Source organism: Mus caroli, chromosome 11, assembly GCF_900094665.2.
Source record: "Mus caroli chromosome 11, CAROLI_EIJ_v1.1, whole genome shotgun sequence".
NCBI classification, from domain to species: Eukaryota; Metazoa; Chordata; class Mammalia; order Rodentia; family Muridae; genus Mus; species Mus caroli.
The window spans coordinates 19,250,189-19,268,802 of NC_034580.1; the positions used below are offsets into that span (position 1 = coordinate 19,250,189).

The 18,614-nt window shown below is 38.0% G+C and overlaps 1 protein-coding gene across 4 annotated transcripts in view; it reads left to right on the plus strand.

Annotated features, from left to right (window-relative positions):
• Positions 1 to 18,614, plus strand: part of Usp34 (ubiquitin specific peptidase 34) — a 189,400-nt gene that overhangs the window by 124,915 nt on the left and 45,871 nt on the right. For 3 of the 4 annotated variants that reach the window (XM_029483281.1, XM_029483283.1, XM_021175769.1), the window contains 10 exons: positions 2,462 to 2,645; positions 3,034 to 3,197; positions 5,681 to 5,746; positions 8,700 to 8,846; positions 8,932 to 8,988; positions 9,073 to 9,150; positions 9,619 to 9,713; positions 12,272 to 12,444; positions 15,223 to 15,376; positions 16,825 to 16,903. In XM_029483281.1, the coding sequence (XP_029339141.1) occupies positions 2,462 to 2,645; positions 3,034 to 3,197; positions 5,681 to 5,746; positions 8,700 to 8,846; positions 8,932 to 8,988; positions 9,073 to 9,150; positions 9,619 to 9,713; positions 12,272 to 12,444; positions 15,223 to 15,376; positions 16,825 to 16,903 (1,197 nt within the window). The remainder of the gene's footprint in view (positions 1 to 2,461; positions 2,646 to 3,033; positions 3,198 to 5,680; positions 5,747 to 8,699; positions 8,847 to 8,931; positions 8,989 to 9,072; positions 9,151 to 9,618; positions 9,714 to 12,271; positions 12,445 to 15,222; positions 15,377 to 16,824; positions 16,904 to 18,614) is intronic. The other variant, XM_029483282.1, reaches the window with a different exon arrangement.

Sequence of the window (18,614 nt, forward strand, 5' to 3'; positions counted from 1 at the left end):
CTCAGGAAAACAAAAACAAAACAAAAAAATTCTGTCATCCTTGTGTAAGTTCTTTTTTGAAGAATAAAGGTAGATTCAGAATAGAAACCAGAAATGTTCATTGTCTCAGTGTTTATGGTAAAATGCTTTAATCATGGGTTTTAAGTATACTTTTTGAAAATCACTATACAAATAGAGCTTATTTTCCTTTGAGATATGAGATGTTTGGCAAAGATAGTTCATTGTTAGGTTTTTTTTTTTAAGATTTATTTATTACTATAAATAAGTACACTGTAGCTGTTGTTAGACACACTAGAAAAGGGCATCAGATCTCATTACAGGTGGTTGTGAGCCACTATGTGGTTGCTGGGACTTGAACTCAGGACCTTCAGAAGAGCAGTCAGTGTTCTTAACCAGCTGAGCCATCTCTCCAGCCCCTCATTGTTAGTTTTTTATGGCCAATTCGTACTTGCTGTTGAAATGTTTGGCTACCAGTTGGTAACCAAACAGTTGGTTACATGTTGTTTTGGGTCTCCATGACAGTAATCTCAGTTCTGAATCCTTAAATAGATAAAAATAAAATTATATCATCTCTGAGTCATCTGTATGAAATAAGACTCAAATCATTTTGTGTATTTAGTAGCCAATCTTGTCTTCTTTTGCAAATCTAGAAAGTATGATTTACAATATTTAGAAGTAGTAAAATAGATCTGGCGAAAACATCCTAGTGGCAAACATTTTAAGATGTTTTGGTTTTAGTTTTTTGAGTCCTATGTGTTGCTTTCCCAGTAGCACCCCTCTTGAGTGATTTGTCAGGACTCAGAGGACTCACTGATAGTTTTCATTATGGTGGAATTGAACGTGTTTAACTCTGCCATTGTGGTTACTGTGACTGAGCATGTGTCCTGCATTTCCAGTTGCTGACATTCAAGATTCCTAAAACATGTTTAGCATAAACTACATGCAGTTTGGTACAGTGAACCACTTCTGTCATTTAGGGAAAGTTTGATATTCATGTAGGGAACTGATTACAAGTCAGGTTTTTCAGACTGCAACAACATGCCAGTCTTACTAAAGAGTGATGCTGTTTGAATCTTAGTATGTAGAGGTTTTCTTCTCAGTCTACAGGGTAGATACAGTAGTAATGTTTGGGATGTGTAAGAGATAACTAGGTACAATGTAAGGGAGAATAATTAGAAAAGAACAAGCGACCTGAGGTCTCCTTAGCTGAGGAGCTGTCAGCAGTTCACAGTAACTGGGGAGGGCATGGATAGGCTTTGCCCATGTCTGTAGGAGGAGATTCATTGGATTCAGTGGCTTATTCAGAATAAAGAAAAGAGAAAGCAATGGTGACACGATTTTAACACCAGAATTTGGGAGACAGAGACAGGTGAATCTCTGAGTTTGAGGCTAGCCTAATCTATAGAATGAGTACAGGGACAGCCAGGGCTACACAGAGAAACCCTGCCTCAGAAAAAGCAAGAGAGATTGGCTAGGAGGAGAGGGAGTGGGGGAGGGGATAGGAGGGGAGGGGAGGGGAGGGGGAGGAGGGGAGAAAGATCATGAGCTTGGAAAGAGCACATGTTGCAAGATAAATGGACATTAGATAGGTATGGTAGAGAGGGAAGTAAGGTGGATACAGACATAGTACATTGTATAGTTTTATGTAGTTTTCAGAGAATGAATCAACAGCTTTTTTGTAGACGAATTGAGTAAAAAGATAACCTGGGTAAACTCATCTTTGAGTGGTCCCCATCCCTGCTCTTGTGCATGCCTTGGCTTCCCTTCAAGCACATCACCTTCTATTTGTATTTAAGCCTAAATTAAAATGTGCTAGATGAATATCTTCAACTCTGCTTTATAGCCAAAATGTAGCATAATACACAGATTGAATTTAGGACAAAAGTCTGTTATAAATTAGGATTTGAAAACTGATTGCATTAAAACAATTTAGGTCCATCTGAGAGTAAACCTTGTTTCTTTAGTTTACAAAATTAAGAAGATAATGGGAAAGAGGTTTATGTCTTTCATCCTAACTGGCATTTGTCACAGTTTTGACTACTAGGAAGGTTCTTACTGTCTCTGCTCTTGCATGGCTGGCACTCAGGGTGGGTGAGGTACATCTGTTCTTGTTGTTCACCACATGGAGAAACATCTGTAGGATTTGGCAAATAGGGAATGACAAGGCCTTAATAGAATATCAGTAATTTACAAATGAAAATAATAACACTGTGCAAGGATAATCTGAACGGATAGATATGAAATTTGAAGTGGGGAGAAACTAAAAGATGGGTCCATTCTGTTCCGTTTTCTTCAAGAGAAAGAGCTTTGGTGATGATTTATGATACTGCTATGTACTTATGATGGGGATCTTAGCAAATTATAGTTAGCCCATTAGCCAATTTGTTTTTTGTGTCATTATGTTTGGAATATAATTGGTATCATGTTTAGATAACATACCTGCTTTCTTCTTACCTTCTAGGAATTTTTAAGAGATATCTTCAATCTTCTGTTTTTGTTGCCCAGTCTAAAGGACCGACGACAGCCAAAGTGCAAATCGCACTCTTGCAGAGCTGCTGCTTATGATTTATTGGTAGAGATGGTGAAAGGGTCTGTTGAGAACTACAGGCTAATACACAACTGGGTTATGGCACAGCACATGCAGTGTAAGCACTCATCCTTTTCTTGAATCTTTATAAATTGAACGCAGAAATGAAAACTTAAAGGACAATCACCTTTTTGCACACTTTGTTATACACACATTGTTGATAGAAGAGTCAGCATTTGATTTTACTAGAAAAATGTAAAAAACCTTTATGTATTTTCAGTATTTTGGTTTTTTTTGTACAAAGTAGCATAATACCAAGTAAAGTAATGCTTTGACTGTTATCTGAATTTTATAATTAGATTTAAAATGTTTTTTTTTTTTAATTTTTAATATTTTAAATTATAATTCTACACATACTAGCTGGCAAATCAATAGAGGTAGTAGGTGCCAATCAAAGCAAGATATGTTTAAGTTTGTTTGGGGTATCTTCTCCCTCTTTTTATCAGCAGCCCACGCACCTTACAAGTGGGACTACTGGCCTCATGAGGATGTCCGTGCAGAATGCCGGTTTGTTGGCCTTACTAACCTTGGAGCTACTTGTTACTTGGCCTCTACTATTCAGCAGCTGTACATGATACCAGAGGCAAGACAGGCTGTCTTCACTGCTAAGGTAGAGTTTCCAAACTGAAAACCAAAGCTTAAATAGTTTTATAAATCATAACTAATTTGATATAATAATAATACATTGTTTAATATCAAGAATATACGGGAAAAGAAATTTTTGTTGTCCTGGCTATTTTCATGTATTTAATTTTATTTACACTTATTCGTAGTTTCATTATGTAGTTTTATGTAGTTTTTGGGTTTTATATGTTTAGTATGCATAGTTAATATTGTATTTCAGTAAAAAGGAATACAGATTTCTTTTTTAGCTTCATTTATTTGTTTGTTTACTCACTTTACATCCCAGTTGCAACCCCCCCTTCCCTGCTTTCCCAGTTGTACCCTTATAAATCCTCACCCATTACTCTTGACTGCAGGGCGCCTTTGTGGACCACCCCACATCTAGTCCCAGCAGGACTAAGCATCCCCTCCCACTAAGGCCTAGCCAGGCAGTTCAGTTAGGGGAAGTGTGTCCAATAGCAGGCAACAGAGTCAGAGAAAGTCTCGGTTTCCATTGAAGACCAAGCTGAACATCTACAAAGGTGCAGGGGCCTAGGTCTAACCTCTGCATGCTCTTTGGTTTGGGGTTCAGTCTCTGTGAGCCCCCCATGGGCCCACGTTAGTTGGTTCTCTAGGTCTTCTTGTGGTATCCCTGATACCACAGGCTCCCTCAGTTCTTGCCCCACTCTTCCACAAGATTCCCCAAGTTCCACCTGATGTTGGCTGTGGGTCTGCATCTGTTTTCATCCCCTGCTGGATGAAGCCTCTCAGGAGAGAGATTTATTTTAGGCTCCTTTCTGCAAGAATAGAAGATTATCATTAATAATGTCAGGGGTTGGCTCTCACGTTTTTTTAATTTTATTTTTTATTTATTTTTTTTCTATGGTTTTAGAGTTTTATTGTAGTAAACAGAAAGAGAGAGACACGAAAGGTAGAGAAGTAGAGGCCGGCCATGGCCTTGTGGAGAGAGGGAAGAAGAGGGGGAAAGAAGGACGGCGAAAGTGAGAGTAAAAGCAAGAGCTTAAGAGAGAGAGGAGAGACAAGAGAGCTTTTCTATTTATTTTTAAGACAGGGTTTCTCAGGTCCTGGAGCTCACTGTAGACCAGGCCGTCTTTGAACTGGAATAGAACCACCTCCTCCACCACCTCCTTGCACCACCACTACCACCAGGTTTGTAGTGTTTTATAAACATGAAAGAAACAAAGAATCATGTTTTCAGTGCCCCCTTTCCCCCCGAATAATGACTTGGTCATACATTTTGGTGCTTTTTTTGTTCATGTTAAAGAATACTTTAAGCTGGGCAGTGTTGGCGCACACCTTTAATCCCAGCACTTGGGAGACAGAGGCAGGCGGATTTCTGAGTTTGAGGCCAGCCAGGTCTACAAAGTGAGTTCCAGGACAGCTCCTAAAGACACTTCTCCAACAAGTCCAATCATCCTAATCCTTTCTCAAATAGTGGCACTCCCTAAGCATTCAAACATACGAACTTATGGGGGCCATTCTTATTTAAGGCACTGCACAGGCCAGGTAAAACAACTTGAGAACTTGTCTTTTTTGTAAGGTAAGGATGACTGATTGGGTAAAGCACTTTGTTGTGGAAGCTAAAAGATTCTGAATTTGACCCCTAGTACCCATGTAAAAGGCAAGTACGTGATCCCAGTGTCGGGGACAGCAGATACAAGGCAGTCCCGAAGTTTGCTGACCAACCAGTCTAGCCAAGGAACAGGAGGTCCCAGTACAAGACAATGTGTCTAAAAATAAGTCACTTCCGAGGTCCACACTGGAGGGTGACTTCTGGAGTTCTTGCATATGCCTGCACCCAAATTAATAAACTTAAAAAATAGATAAAAGCAATTAGGTTTAAGTATAGCTGGATTCTCTAATCATGGATTGTAGTACTTTGATGTTTAGATTGTTTAAAGAAGTCACGAACAATTTTCTTCCTTAGGATTGATGTATATTATTCCAGGAAAAAATAGAATGTGAACTAATTGATACTAAAATGTAATTTATAATATTTGAGTTTACTCTACAAGGGAATTTACATACTTAAAGTGCTTTTTATATTTGTTTATCAATAACGTATGTGATCTAGAAAGCAAGTTTTTTTTGTTTTTTGATTTTTTGATTTTTTCTGAGACAGGGTTTCTCTGTATAGCTCTTGCTGTTCTGGAATGCACTTGGTAGACCAGGCTGGCCTCGAACTCCGAAATCCGCCTGCCTCTGCCTCCCAAGTGCTGGGATTAAAGGCGTGCACCACCACTGCCTGGCTAAAAAGCAGTTTTAAGAAAGATCTCTCTATAGTCAATTTTTTATCATAATGGCTATCACTGTATTTATTGTAATAGAAAAATACCCTGATTTTTCTAAGATGTAATAAAAGGGTTAAATGTGAGGTGTTTCCTTCCAGACAGCTAGAAGGATGAAGTATAGTAATACGGGATGTCCACATACCTCCGTTAGTTTTCACTGTTTCCTCTTGTCTCTCAGTACTCAGAAGATATGAAGCATAAGACGACTCTTCTGGAACTTCAGAAAATGTTTACATATTTAATGGTATGTTGGGAAAATGTGCAGAATAACTAATTAGATTATTCTTTATTATAGTGACCATAAATATTTTACTGGCTCTGTTAATTAGACTTACTGCTATCCCTCTTCTTTGTTATAGACTAGTAGCAATCACAACTGAGTTACTTATGTTCTGTTAATTTGCCCTTCATTTCTAGTATTTTTCCTGTCACTTGTTGTCTTAGTTATGTCTTCTATTGCTACAAGGAAACCACCATGACCAAAATCAACTTGAGGAGGAAAGGGTTTATTTGGCTTACACTTCCATGTAAAATGTTCTTCACCAAAGGAAATCAGGACAAGAACTCCAAACAGAGCAAGGTCCTGGAGGCAGGATCTGATGCAGAGGCCACGAAGGGTGCTGCTCACTGGCTTGCTCCTTATGGTTTGCTCCTCAGGTTTGCTCAGCCTGCTTTCCTTTAGAACCCAGGACTGCCAGTCTAGGGATGGCCCTACCCACAGTGGGCTGGGCCTTCCCTCATAAATCACTAATTAAGAGATGCCCTATAGACATGCATACAGCCAGATCTTATGGAGACCTTTTCTCAATTAAAGTTTTCTCTCAGCTGATTCTAGCTTGTGTTGAGTTGACATAAAACCAGCAAGCACACTGGTTTAACTCTTTTATGCAAACTTTCTAACTGTTGTCTCTTTGTCCCCTTTAAGTCTTATCTCCACATTGGAAAAAGTAATGGATCTTTTTACAAACGCTAGATCGGGCTGGAGAGATGACTCAGTGGTTAAGAGCATGACTGCTGTCCTAGAGGTCCTGAGCCCAATTCCCCACAACCACATAGTGGCTCACAACCATCTGTAATGAGATCCAGTGCCCTCTTCTGGTGCATCTGAAGACAGCTACAGTCTGAAGATGAGCTATAGTGTACCCATATACACAAGATAATAAATCTTTAAAGAAAGAAAAAGAAAAAAGAAAACTAGCTGGTCTTCCAGAGGATCTGGGTTCTGTTTCCAGCATCCACATGGCAGCTTACAACCCTCTATAACCAGCTCTAATGTCCTCTTCTGGCCTCGACAGGCACTGCACATGCCTGGTGCACAGACATACTTGCAGACAAAACTCCATACAAAGAAAATAAAAGTAATTAAACTTACAAAAGTAAAAAAAAAAAAATTACTATTTTTTTAATATTGGTACCTCAGTTAAAACTGTGGTTGCTACTGTGTTTGTAGAGTTTTTCAAGTTTTGCTCCTGCCACTCACCTCAGTCAGTCACAGTTGCTTGTAAATACAGCTCTTTCTTCCCTAGTTATGCAGATGGTACATGTATGCATATGCGCGTGCACACACAAAGTTTGAAATAGAAAACCAATTTTATGGTATGTCTTTTCAGTTATTTCCTTGAGATTATAATTTAATCACATTTCTCCTGTCCCTTTCCTACCTCTAAACCTTTTTGTATATCCCTCTCCATTCTCTTCCAAACACATGGTTCTCTGCGCCCCCCACCCCCCCCGTTTGTTATTGTGAGTATGTGTATCTATACATATATATTCCTAAATGTAACCTGTTCAAGACATACAATGTTTCTTGTATCTATGTTTTCAGAGATGACAGTTTAGCACTGTACAAGCAGATAGTCTTATTCATGATAGGGAATTTATTTTATTTAAAACATTGAATGTTTTTTAAGGGGAGTATTGTATTTATGGTCTTATTCATGCTACTTAGCCTGCTTCACCCCTGATAACAGGAAGCCCTTTGAAGCCCATTACCTAGTTGCTTTTTACTTGTATGATTGCATATATAAGGTTCTTCAGAGCTCCTTTCTCTTGTCTTCCTGTTGTGTAATCAACTAGAAGTCTTAGGAGTCAGCAAAACATTTGTCAGTTTCCATGTTTCTTTTCTATTTCTGATTCTAAAGTTATACATGTTGGAATTTTCAGGACAGGTAATGCCACAAGTATCTTGTATTCTCAGACTGAAAAACTTTTCTTTTCCTACACAAATAGAAAGTACACTAGTTTGTTTGATGCTGACTTTTAATGTCACCTCATTCTGGGGACAGGGTGTTCATGTATATGTGGGTCTTTTACTTAACATCTTGTCACAGCTGTCTGCATATTGGGAATATAGGTACATCACTACTATGCCCTGGTTTTTAAATTTTCCTTTTAAGAGAGATGGAGCACATTTGAAGTGACAAAATCAGAACTGCTGCTTAAACTACCCCTCCCTGCCAAATAAGGTTCCTCTGTGTAGACCTGGCTGTTCCGGAACAGGCTGTAGATTCCTGCCTCTGACTTCTGAGTTCTGGGGTTAACATTGTGCCATCACATCTAACTCTAATCTGAACTGCTTTTAAGAAAATTTCATATAGTTCAGCGTAGAGAAACTTAAAATTTGAGTTCCAATAATAATTTCATAAGGTGAGTTTATGATCTCAACATCAGGACCATTAAACTAAAAGTACCATTCAGCTCAAACCAAAGAAATGAAGGGGGTGTTTGGAACAATTGTCGTCTTCAGCTGGGTATAGTGGAATATTTCTCCAGCCCTAGTATGCAGGAGTCTGAAACAGAGGCAGGGCTACAAAGTGAAATCTGGGGGTGGGGTGTGTGTGTGTGTGTGTGTGTGTGTGTGTGTGTCTGTCTGTCTGTCTGTCTGTTGACGGGCAGAAAACTTTCTAACTTGCTTTGTTGTTTTGAGTTTGGTTTTTATCTTATTTTCTGTGGGGGCAGAGATGTTTTTTTGTTTTTGGTGTTTTTTTTTTTTAATTGTTTGGCTTTTGTTCTGAGCTAGGGTCTCTCATGAATCCAGGAGGTTCCGATTCTCTAGCCTTGGATTCCTGATCTTCCTGTTTCCACCTTCTAAGTACTAGCGACATGGCATTTTCCAACCTATATGATTGTTGTTGATTTAAAAATTTTGTTCTGGCCATTTCTTACTTGATATTTCTTCCTCTCCTTTTCTCTTGTAGGAGAGTGAGTGCAAAGCATATAACCCTAGACCTTTCTGTAAAACTTATACTATGGATAAGCAGCCTCTAAATACTGGGGAACAGAAAGATATGACAGAGTTTTTTACAGATCTGATTACTAAAGTTGAAGAAATGTCTCCAGAACTGGTTAGTACTAGAATACTGAAAATTTGTCTGAAATTTATATAACTTTGAATTTCAGTCACAGACTTTGATTTGTTTTATATTATAGAAAAATACTGTCAAAAGCCTGTTTGGAGGTGTCATTACAAACAATGTTGTTTCATTGGTAAGTATATCTGTTTGTTGTTTTATAAGGGGTTTTGGGAGGGGCTTATAATTAATTGCTAATTTTTGCTTGTTGATCATCCAGGATTGTGAACATGTTAGTCAAACTGCTGAAGAGTTTTATACTGTGAGGTGCCAGGTGGCAGATATGAAGAATATTTATGTGAGTGATACTGTACAAAACTTGGACTTGTTTATGCTTTATACATACACACACACACACACACATGCACGAAAACACACACAACAAATTTGTGGTCATGCGAAGAAATAGCTGTTTTCATGTATTTTCTTTCATGCTTTACTCTTTTAATACTAAAGATAGACTACGTAATTGGTTATTTCCCAGTAAAAGTGTAAATATCTTTTAAAAGTTAGATTTCTTTTTTTTTCCTTCTTTTTTGAAAATCACAAATAAAAAGTTTAATTTCAGAATCCAGATTCGCCATTTACAAATACACTAAAGCATAGTCCACGCAAATTCAGACAAAAGTTAGATTTCATATGAGAAAAAAAATATATAATTTAATTTGAAATTGCTTCTTATTAAAAAAGAAATTGATTTTTTTTATGCATTCTGACTAATTGCTAAATCATCTAAATCATCTTCCCAATGTTGGTTTACACATAGGAGTCTCTGGATGAAGTTACTATCAAAGACACCTTGGAAGGGGACAACATGTACACCTGTTCTCACTGTGGAAAGAAAGTCCGAGCTGAAAAGAGGTATGCTTTTTTCCTTGTAACTTTTATCATTTGATTACCCAATGGAATGAAAAGACAAACTCAGGATAGGATATAGATCTTTGATAATGACAACTGTATGTAAATGTGATATAATTAACATGGATACATAGTACACTATAGCGATTCAGGTAATATTAGCTGTTTGGAACTCAGTAACTTGTATTAGTCAGTGAAGTTTAATTTAGCACACACAGTAGGATAGAAAGTGGGGATTTCTAAACTTGCCAGCTGTCTGGGTTTCTCAGGAGAGACATGAGAGATACAGGTACTGGTCATACTTGTCTGTCTGCACTGACTCCGCTGTCTAGTTTCAGTGACTGGCTTCTAGATAATAATACAGATTTTTTTAGTTTGGAAATACTTTTACATCACTAAATTTAGTCAATACAACATGTTGTAGTAAATTATTTTCACTATTATTAATATCAAAGTTGTTTTCCATTCAACAATTGAAGACATGGTTTCACAGAAAGATCAGAGTTACTTGTCTAATGTTGGTCTAAGACAGGAGGTTCAGAAGAATAGATTCTGTGGGGCAGGTAAAGTCTGCTGACCCCGAGTTCTCTCTGCCTGGAACTGTTTTGTAAGCAGTTGCCTCTTGACTGGATCTTGAAAGGAGAGCTGAGTGGAAGTTAGATTTGGGAGTTAAATTTTTAGTTTTGAAGTAGTAAGTTTGTGTAGAACTTTGAAAGTGGTTCTTTCCCTTGCACTGCAGATGTTGATAATGTTATAGATACCTCTGTTTTGGTTATAGTTGTTAGAGAATTTCTTGGAAAATCATAGTTTAGTATTCTTCAAGTGTAAAACAAGAAACATAACTGGGCCTGGGGAGATGGCTTAGTAAGCAGTTCACAACCATCTGTGGACACTTTCACACACACACACACACACACACACAAACTATTTTGAAAAAAAAAAAAAAAAAAAGAGTAGAAGTAAGGCCTGAAGAGGCAGCTCAGTATTCAAGAGCACTTTGTTCTTCTAGAGGACTTGACTTCACTTTTTAGCACCTACATCCTATGGCTTATAACTGCCTGTAAGTAACTCTAGCTTGGGGGGCCTAGTATAGTAGCATAGGTCTTTAAACCCAGCACCCAGGAGGCAGAGGCAGATGGATCTCTGAGAATTTCATGACAGCAAGGGCTACATGTCCTGTGTCCAAAATCAAACAGACAAACAACAAAAGAAAACATAACTCCAGCTACAGGTTTTCAAGGCCCTTCTGGTCCCATGGATACCCCCACATTTGGCTTGCATATATACAGACACACAGAAATACATATAAATAAAAATGAACCTTTAAAAAATAATAATAATCCAAGGCTAGCCTAGTATACACAGTGAGTTCCAGGACATTCAAGGCTAACCTGACTCAAAAAAAAAAAAAAAAAACCAAAACATTATTACTACCACTTTATACAACCAATTTTATAATTTCTATCAGTTTATATTTTTATGGTGTATTTTACATGTGTGCAGGGATACACATAGGCATGTATGTGTGTTTATATACAAACCACAAGTCAATGTTACGTATCTATCTTGGGTTTTCTGTTGTTGTTGATATTGTTTTGTGGGTTTTTTTGTTTGTTTGTTTGGGTTTTTTTGGCTCTTTGAGATAGGGTTTTCTGTGCACAAACCTAAAGACGTGGGTTCAACACTAGAACCCACACAAAACTCTGAATGTGGTAGTATGCATCTGTCATCTCAGTACGCCTAAAGCAAGATAGGAGATGGAGACAAATCACTTTTAAGCTGACAGGCTGTCTAATCTGTAATATGCAGTGCCGTAGAAATAAGGCCTTTACATCAACAAGGGAAGAAGAGAAAACAGACGCCTAAAAAGTTGTCTTTGACTTTCACACATGTATGCATACATACACATAAAAAACAAATTTTAAAAATTGAGCTGGGAAGATGGCTCAGTAAACAAAGTGATTATTGTGTATGTAAGTATACCTAAATTTGGACCACCAGCACCCACATGGAAAACCAGCATGAGTATATATATGTATCTGCTTCTCAAGTGCTATAAATCTGAAGTAAGAAGTTGCCAACAGTAAAAATGCAAGCTCTAGGTTCATCGAGAGACCCTTTCTTTTAACAAACCAAAAAAGGTAAAGGGACTCTCTTCCCAAGACCTACCGCCCACATTTGATAGTTGGGATGCACATTGTGGAAGTCGGAGGCCTCCTCTGACTGACTGCCACGACCCATGCCATGACAAATGCTCACCACACACATAAACAAGAGTGTGCACACATGTGCAGAAACACTAATACAACTAGTTAATAAAATATTATAGCTATTAGATAGGAGAACAGTAGATGTTTCCTAACATCAACCCCTGGCCTCCCATAGGTACCTACATGGGTGAACACTCTCCTCCCCACCCCACCCCAGTAGAAAATTATGTGACTTAACAGTATTGCTACTTTAAGTTGATTATTAAAATAGATGTAGCACAAATACAAATAGAACTAAGGTATTTTTGAAATAAAGTACGTATTAAATTTGTCTCTCTACTCACCTTTCAGGGCTTGTTTTAAGAAATTACCTCGTATTCTGAGTTTCAATACTATGAGATATACATTTAATATGGTCACAATGATGAAGGAGAAAGTGAATACGCACTTTTCTTTCCCTTTACGTTTGGATATGACGCCCTATACAGAAGATTTTCTAATGGGGAAGAGTGACAGGAAAGAAGGTAAGTTCATTTTCTCAGGTCTCTGTTAACAAGGAAATTGCATGAATGAGAAAAGTTAATGCTACTTTTCAACTACATGGTGCTAGGAATCAAATAAAATCTTAGTAAAAGTATTTTTTTTATATGTGTGCATGCTCTGTCTGCATGTATGTGTATGTAGCATATACTTACAGTGCCCACAAAGGCCAGAAGAGGGCATTAGATTCCTCTCAACTGGAGTTACAGATGGTTGTGATCCACAATTTGGTTGTTGGGAATTCAACCAGGTCTTGTGGAAAAGCAGGTAGTGTTCTGCTGAGCTGTCTTTGCATACTAGAAAGGAAAACCTTTTTAGAGACAATATAATATATTTACTCACTTAGCTAATATTTAGACTCTTTTTTTTTTCCCTGACAAACACAGGAACAATAAATTTATTATAAGAATCATATGACAGACTAGTGCACATATAAAAAGGGAAGTTTATTTTCACCAGAGTGCTCCCCATTGCTGCTCAGTGTGGCAAGTGCCATCTGCAGCATTCTGAAGGAAACCCACACTCTTGGTGGTAATACAGAGAATAAGAGAATATGGTGTTGAGGCTGGTGGGTCCCGGTGACAGTATCTGCCTATCTGTTTGTGTATCTCAGCACTGACAGCCCTTCACCCAAGATTGGCCCAGGAATGTCAGGGACAGCCTCCTGCCCCAGCTGGTTCTCCTCCTCCCATAAAGTGGAAGTTTTGCTGGTGGCAGAGAACTTGCGGATGCCCCATTGGCCTTTCTTCCAAACTGAAATGTGTGCCCTGGATTCAGACATGTTCCTGTGACATGTCCATATGCCTTCGGAGGCACGACTGAACCCCAGTTTGACTGGAGAACTGTATATAGTGAGGGTTTCCTATGTCCTGCACATTCTCCACATATGAATACAATGTATTGTAACACAGAGATGCTTTGATGAGGCCCTGAGTTCTCATGCTGCTGAGTGGTCTTAGACTCTTCAAGGACCATGGTCTGGGTATTTTTTCCAGTGATTATTTATGCCCTTGGAAAACTGAGGTGGTGGTAAGTCTTACAATAAACTTGAAATTGTAATATATTGTCAAATACAATGATTGTCAGAGGTCTTGAGGAATTAAGACTTTTGTGAGAAAGTACTATTTCAGCTGAGATGTAGAGTCAGACCCTAAGAAGAAGGAATACTATGTTCTTGAGTAAGAGGGTAGCAGAGTGATTAATGAGACAAAAATGTCATAATAGTTTTTTTGCTTTGGACCATATTAGCAATTTTGTCCTTTGCTTATTATTTGTTATTGTTTGACTGTTAAATTGGTTTGTTTTGTTTGTTTTGTTTTTTTAAGACAGTGTTTCTGTCTGTAGCCCTGGTTGTCCTGGAACTCACTCTGTAGACTGGCTGTCCTGGAACTCAGAATCTGCCTGCTTCTGCCTTCTGAATGCTGGGATCAAAAGTGTAGGTTAGAGTTTTAATTCGGGAAGTTCTACAATAAAGACTCTTAAGAAGGAAAAGGTTATTTTCAGATGGGGTGAAGAATAATGGACAGTGTGAAGGGTGACTGTTCCTGTAAACCACACTGAAGATGGCGGTACAGCAATAGGCAGAACTGATGGAGTTTTCTTCTGTTTTGGACACAGGACTTTGTGCATGCTAGCATTCTACCAATACATCCCCAGACCTTAGAATTCTTAATTGGGTGAATAAATGAATTATTGAATTGTCCCTTTGTAGTATAGATTATTCTTAAAGCAATAGCAGTAAAACAGTGACAATGCCACACAGCTTTTGGTTCCCCACACATTTTACTTCATCACTGCTTACTAGAGACAGGATGAGAAGCCATGAAAAATTGATTTTTAACTTGAGCAATGGTGAAGAGGAGTTTGAATCAGTCTCCACAAACAAACAGTCCCAGGAAAAGTAGGTCTAAAATAATTGGTAGGTCTTTGGTTATGTTTATTAGAGCAGTTTGATTTAAAAGTAGAAGTGGGAACCAGACGTGGTGGTGGTACAATATTTAATCTCAGCATTCAGGAAGGAGAGGCACAGACAGGCAGAGCTCTGAGTTTGAGGCCAGGTCTACAAAATGACTTCCAGGACAGCCAGGGCTTCACAGAGAAGAACTGTCTTGAGAAAAAAAAAAGTTGAAGGAGGACGCCAGATTTTAGTGAAATAAGTAACAATGACCACTAAACTCTTTCAAGTTAACTAGTGTGTATCTCAAGGACCACAGGGGCTTTTTTGTGTTTGTTTTTTATATTTGTTTTGTTCTTGTGGAGTTTTTGTTTTAGTTTGTTCTTTGTTTTGATATTTTTGTTTTGTTTGTTTTTGTTTGTTATGTTTAAGACAGGGTCTTACTGTATATAGCCCTGGCTACATTTGCTGTGTAGACTAGGTTGGCCTAAAACAGATTCACTTGCCTCTGCCTCCCTAGTGCTGCTATTAAAGGCACCATATCCAGCCCAGCACAGGGCTCCTTAAGTGTGTGGGAGAGAGCCTATAAGAACAGGGTTTCTCTGTATAGTCCTGGCTGTCCTGGAACTCACTTTGTAGACCAGGCTGGCCTCGAACTCAGAAATCCACCTACCTCTGCCTCCCAAGTGCTGGGATTAAAGGCATGTGCCACCACCGCCCGCCTGCAAATAGTTTTTAATATGCATATTTTATATATCAAGTTTTATTCCTTTTTCTGTTGATAAAATACCTTATAAAACATAATCTTAAAGTGACATTGTTACATGTTTTCAAAATGGCTGTCGTTATGTCATATAAATTATTTTAGGTTTCAAAGATGTTGGTGATCATTCCAAAGACACAGAGAGCTATGAGTATGACTTGATTGGAGTGACTGTTCACACAGGAACAGCAGACGGTGGGCACTATTACAGTTTCATCAGAGACATAGTCAATCCACATGCCTATAAGAACAATAAGTGGTGAGTTTTTAGTGTTTTTCTTTAAAAACATTCCCCAGTTTTAAGGATATAAATTTATGGTAGTTCTTCGGATGAATTCTTGGTTTCATGGAAACTTTCTATGAAGTTAGGCAAAATATTAAATCCTTTTTTCTGTATTTATGTGTCTTGTCTGTATAGGGAGGCAGACAGATCAGTGGATACATAGAACTCAGACTGTCGTGTTGGTTCAGGTTGTCATACTTGACAGCAGTTATCTGCTGAGCCATCTTGGTGCTCCACAAAAAGCTTTTCGTTCAAGGCAACTTTCAGACACACCAGAAGAGGGCATCGGATCCCATCACAGATGGTTGTGAGCCACCATGTGGTTGCTGGGAATTGAACTTAGGACCTCTGGAAGAGCAATCAGTGCTCTTAACAGCTGAGCAATCTGTCCAGCCCTCAAGGCAAACGAATAGAAATCAGTTCTTAAGTTTATGGATGGGTCTAAAATATTGAGAATATATGTGTTTCTTTGAAAAATGAGCTTTTTGTTAACAATCATAGGAAATTCACAGGAAAAATTGTTCCTTGCAAATCTTGTTCACTCTTTGAGGAGCTATTTACAGAACACCTTGTGTTGAGTGACTACAGAGTGCTTGCTGTGTGTGCTGTGTAGAAGTTACCTGCATCTGCTCTGTTGCTTCTCCTACTTTACTCCTTCCACATGTTTTGTTTTGTTTTTTTAAATGAAGTGAGGATCAGTCACTTGAGGACAGTGACTGTTTGTGGTCTTCAGATGTCTATAGGAAGTACCCTGTATACAGGGGCTGTACGTGTGATTAGGCCTTCTTCTAATTGTTGGAAATACTGCTTTGGACAAAACACACAGCTGCTCTCAGTGATCTGCATGCAGTTTTCAGAATAGTTATATTTAGCTCTTGATCTGATTCTTTCAGGCATCATTGCCAAAAGTGTCCCTTTTTAAAAATACGTCACCCCACTTTTCTCCTTCCAACCTCTCCCATGTGCTTTTTCATCTCTATCTCCATGAGAATATTGAATTGCTCTGCTCATATATTTTTAAATGATGTCTATATTATATCATGTTGCTTAATCTTTCTTCATTACTTTATATGTTTGATTTTAAGCACATTTATTTTTGGTAATATCCAGTAATTATTGAATCTGTAAGATTGTGCATGTGCCCTAGGGATAGATCCCAATGCCTCACATATGTGAAGCAAATGTTCTCTTATTGAGCTACAGTCCCCAAATCAGATGTGCTAGATTTTTGAAGTGGTTCTGATTGTTAAAAATTATACTCCCAATTCTAGATTAGAGTTACAAAAACAAGAAGCTACTGAAATTTACCTTATCAAATAATTTGACTAAGACACCTAAGTCTTTATTTTAAATAATAAATACGATGTATATACAGGGATACCCAGTACATACACATTTGATCAGTACTGTTTGCTCTGTTGTAGGTATCTGTTTAATGATGCTGAGGTAAAGCCTTTTGATTCTGCTCAACTTGCTTCTGAATGCTTTGGTGGTGAGATGACGGTGAGTTTGATTTAGAAACTGTGAATGGTTTTTGACTTTCTAGTGAATTATAAATTCAGCAACATACTCAACTCATTATACCTGCTATCAATTCAATCTAATATTTATTTGTTATATGATTGTTGTATATACTGGGCACTAAGAAATGTTTAAAAGTTGTTATTTCTACCTTCAACTATAGGCTTATTTATTTATTTATTTATTTAGAGACAGGGTTTCAGATCATGGCCCTGGTTGTCCTGAAACTCACTTTGTAGACCAGGCTGGCCTCGAACTCAGAAATCCGCCTGCCTCTGCCTCCCGAGTGCTGGGATTAAAGGCGTGCGCCACCACGCCCGACTAGATTTTTGAAATGATGAAAAAAAGTAAATCATAACATAAAAATCGGATTACAGAGGAAGAATAATTATGATTAAACATACTGGTTATTCAAAAAGTCTGTGAGCTTGGGAGGCAGAAGCAGGTGGATTTCTGAATTCTAGGCCAGCCTGGTCTACAGAGTGAGTTCCAGGACAGCCAGGGCTATGAAACCCTGTCTCCCCACCCCCAAGACAACAACAACAAAAGTCTGTGAGATTAGAACAAAAAGAATTTACCCTTTACTGCAATAATTTGTAAAACCTAGTACAAGGATGTTGATTTCCAATTATTTGAAACAATTGTTTCTTTACTGCCCAGCAACCTGGGGTCCACCAGTTTTATAATAAAAGAACAATGTCTTTGTTAAGTCACTGACTAGTGTTACTGGAGTCTAGCTTGGTGGTAGTGCAACTGCCTAGGACATGTGAGGACTTGGGGTTTGATCTTAGTTCACTCCTGGGTCTGGACATAACGACGAACACATTTCATCCCAGGCATAGGTATTTGAGTTCAGGGCCAACCTGGTTTAAACTGAGTTCCAGTGAGATCCTATGTACAAAAAAGTACAATAAAGTAAACAATAAAATGTTGACTTTTCAAAGGAAATATTAGGAATCAGTTTCAATTCATAAATAAGCCATAGGATTTTTTTAAAAAATCAAAAACCATGATTATTATGAAATAACTTTGTACATAGGATCTTTTTAACAAAGGCTTTCTTTTAAAAAAAAAAAAGATTTATGTATTTGAGTACACTATTGCTTTCCTCAGACACACCAGAAGAGGGCATCAGATCTCATTACAGATGGTTGTGAGCCACCATGTGGTTGCCAGGAATTGAATTTGGGAACCTCTGGAAAAGCATTCAGTGCTCTCAACAGCTGAGCCATCTCTCCAGCCCAACAAAGGCTTTCTTACTACTTCTTGTCTAAAATCTGAGAGCAATAATATGCTTACAATTTGGAAATATGTTAGAAAGAGAACACTGTTTGAATAGGATTCTATGTCTAAAACAGACTCATCTCTAGATGTTATATTAATTTATGCATACTTTAGCAAGGCTGATTCCCTTTAAAAATTTTTTTATTTCTTGTGTCACATACACCTCCAGTTGTCCAGACCCTTCCCTATGCATTTAGAGGTAGCCTTAATGCTCTCAGAAGCCCTGCAGTGTCCTCTGCAAATATTTCATGTACAGTTGTCTTTATTTTACAGGGCTAGCTATCCTCTCTTTGTCTCATAGTCCATCTTGGCCTTCTACAGTCTGTTTCCTAAGCTGTCCCTGTCTCTCTTCTGTTCTTCACTGTTGTTTTTTTTTTTTTTTTTTTTTTTTTTTTTTTTTTTTTTTTTT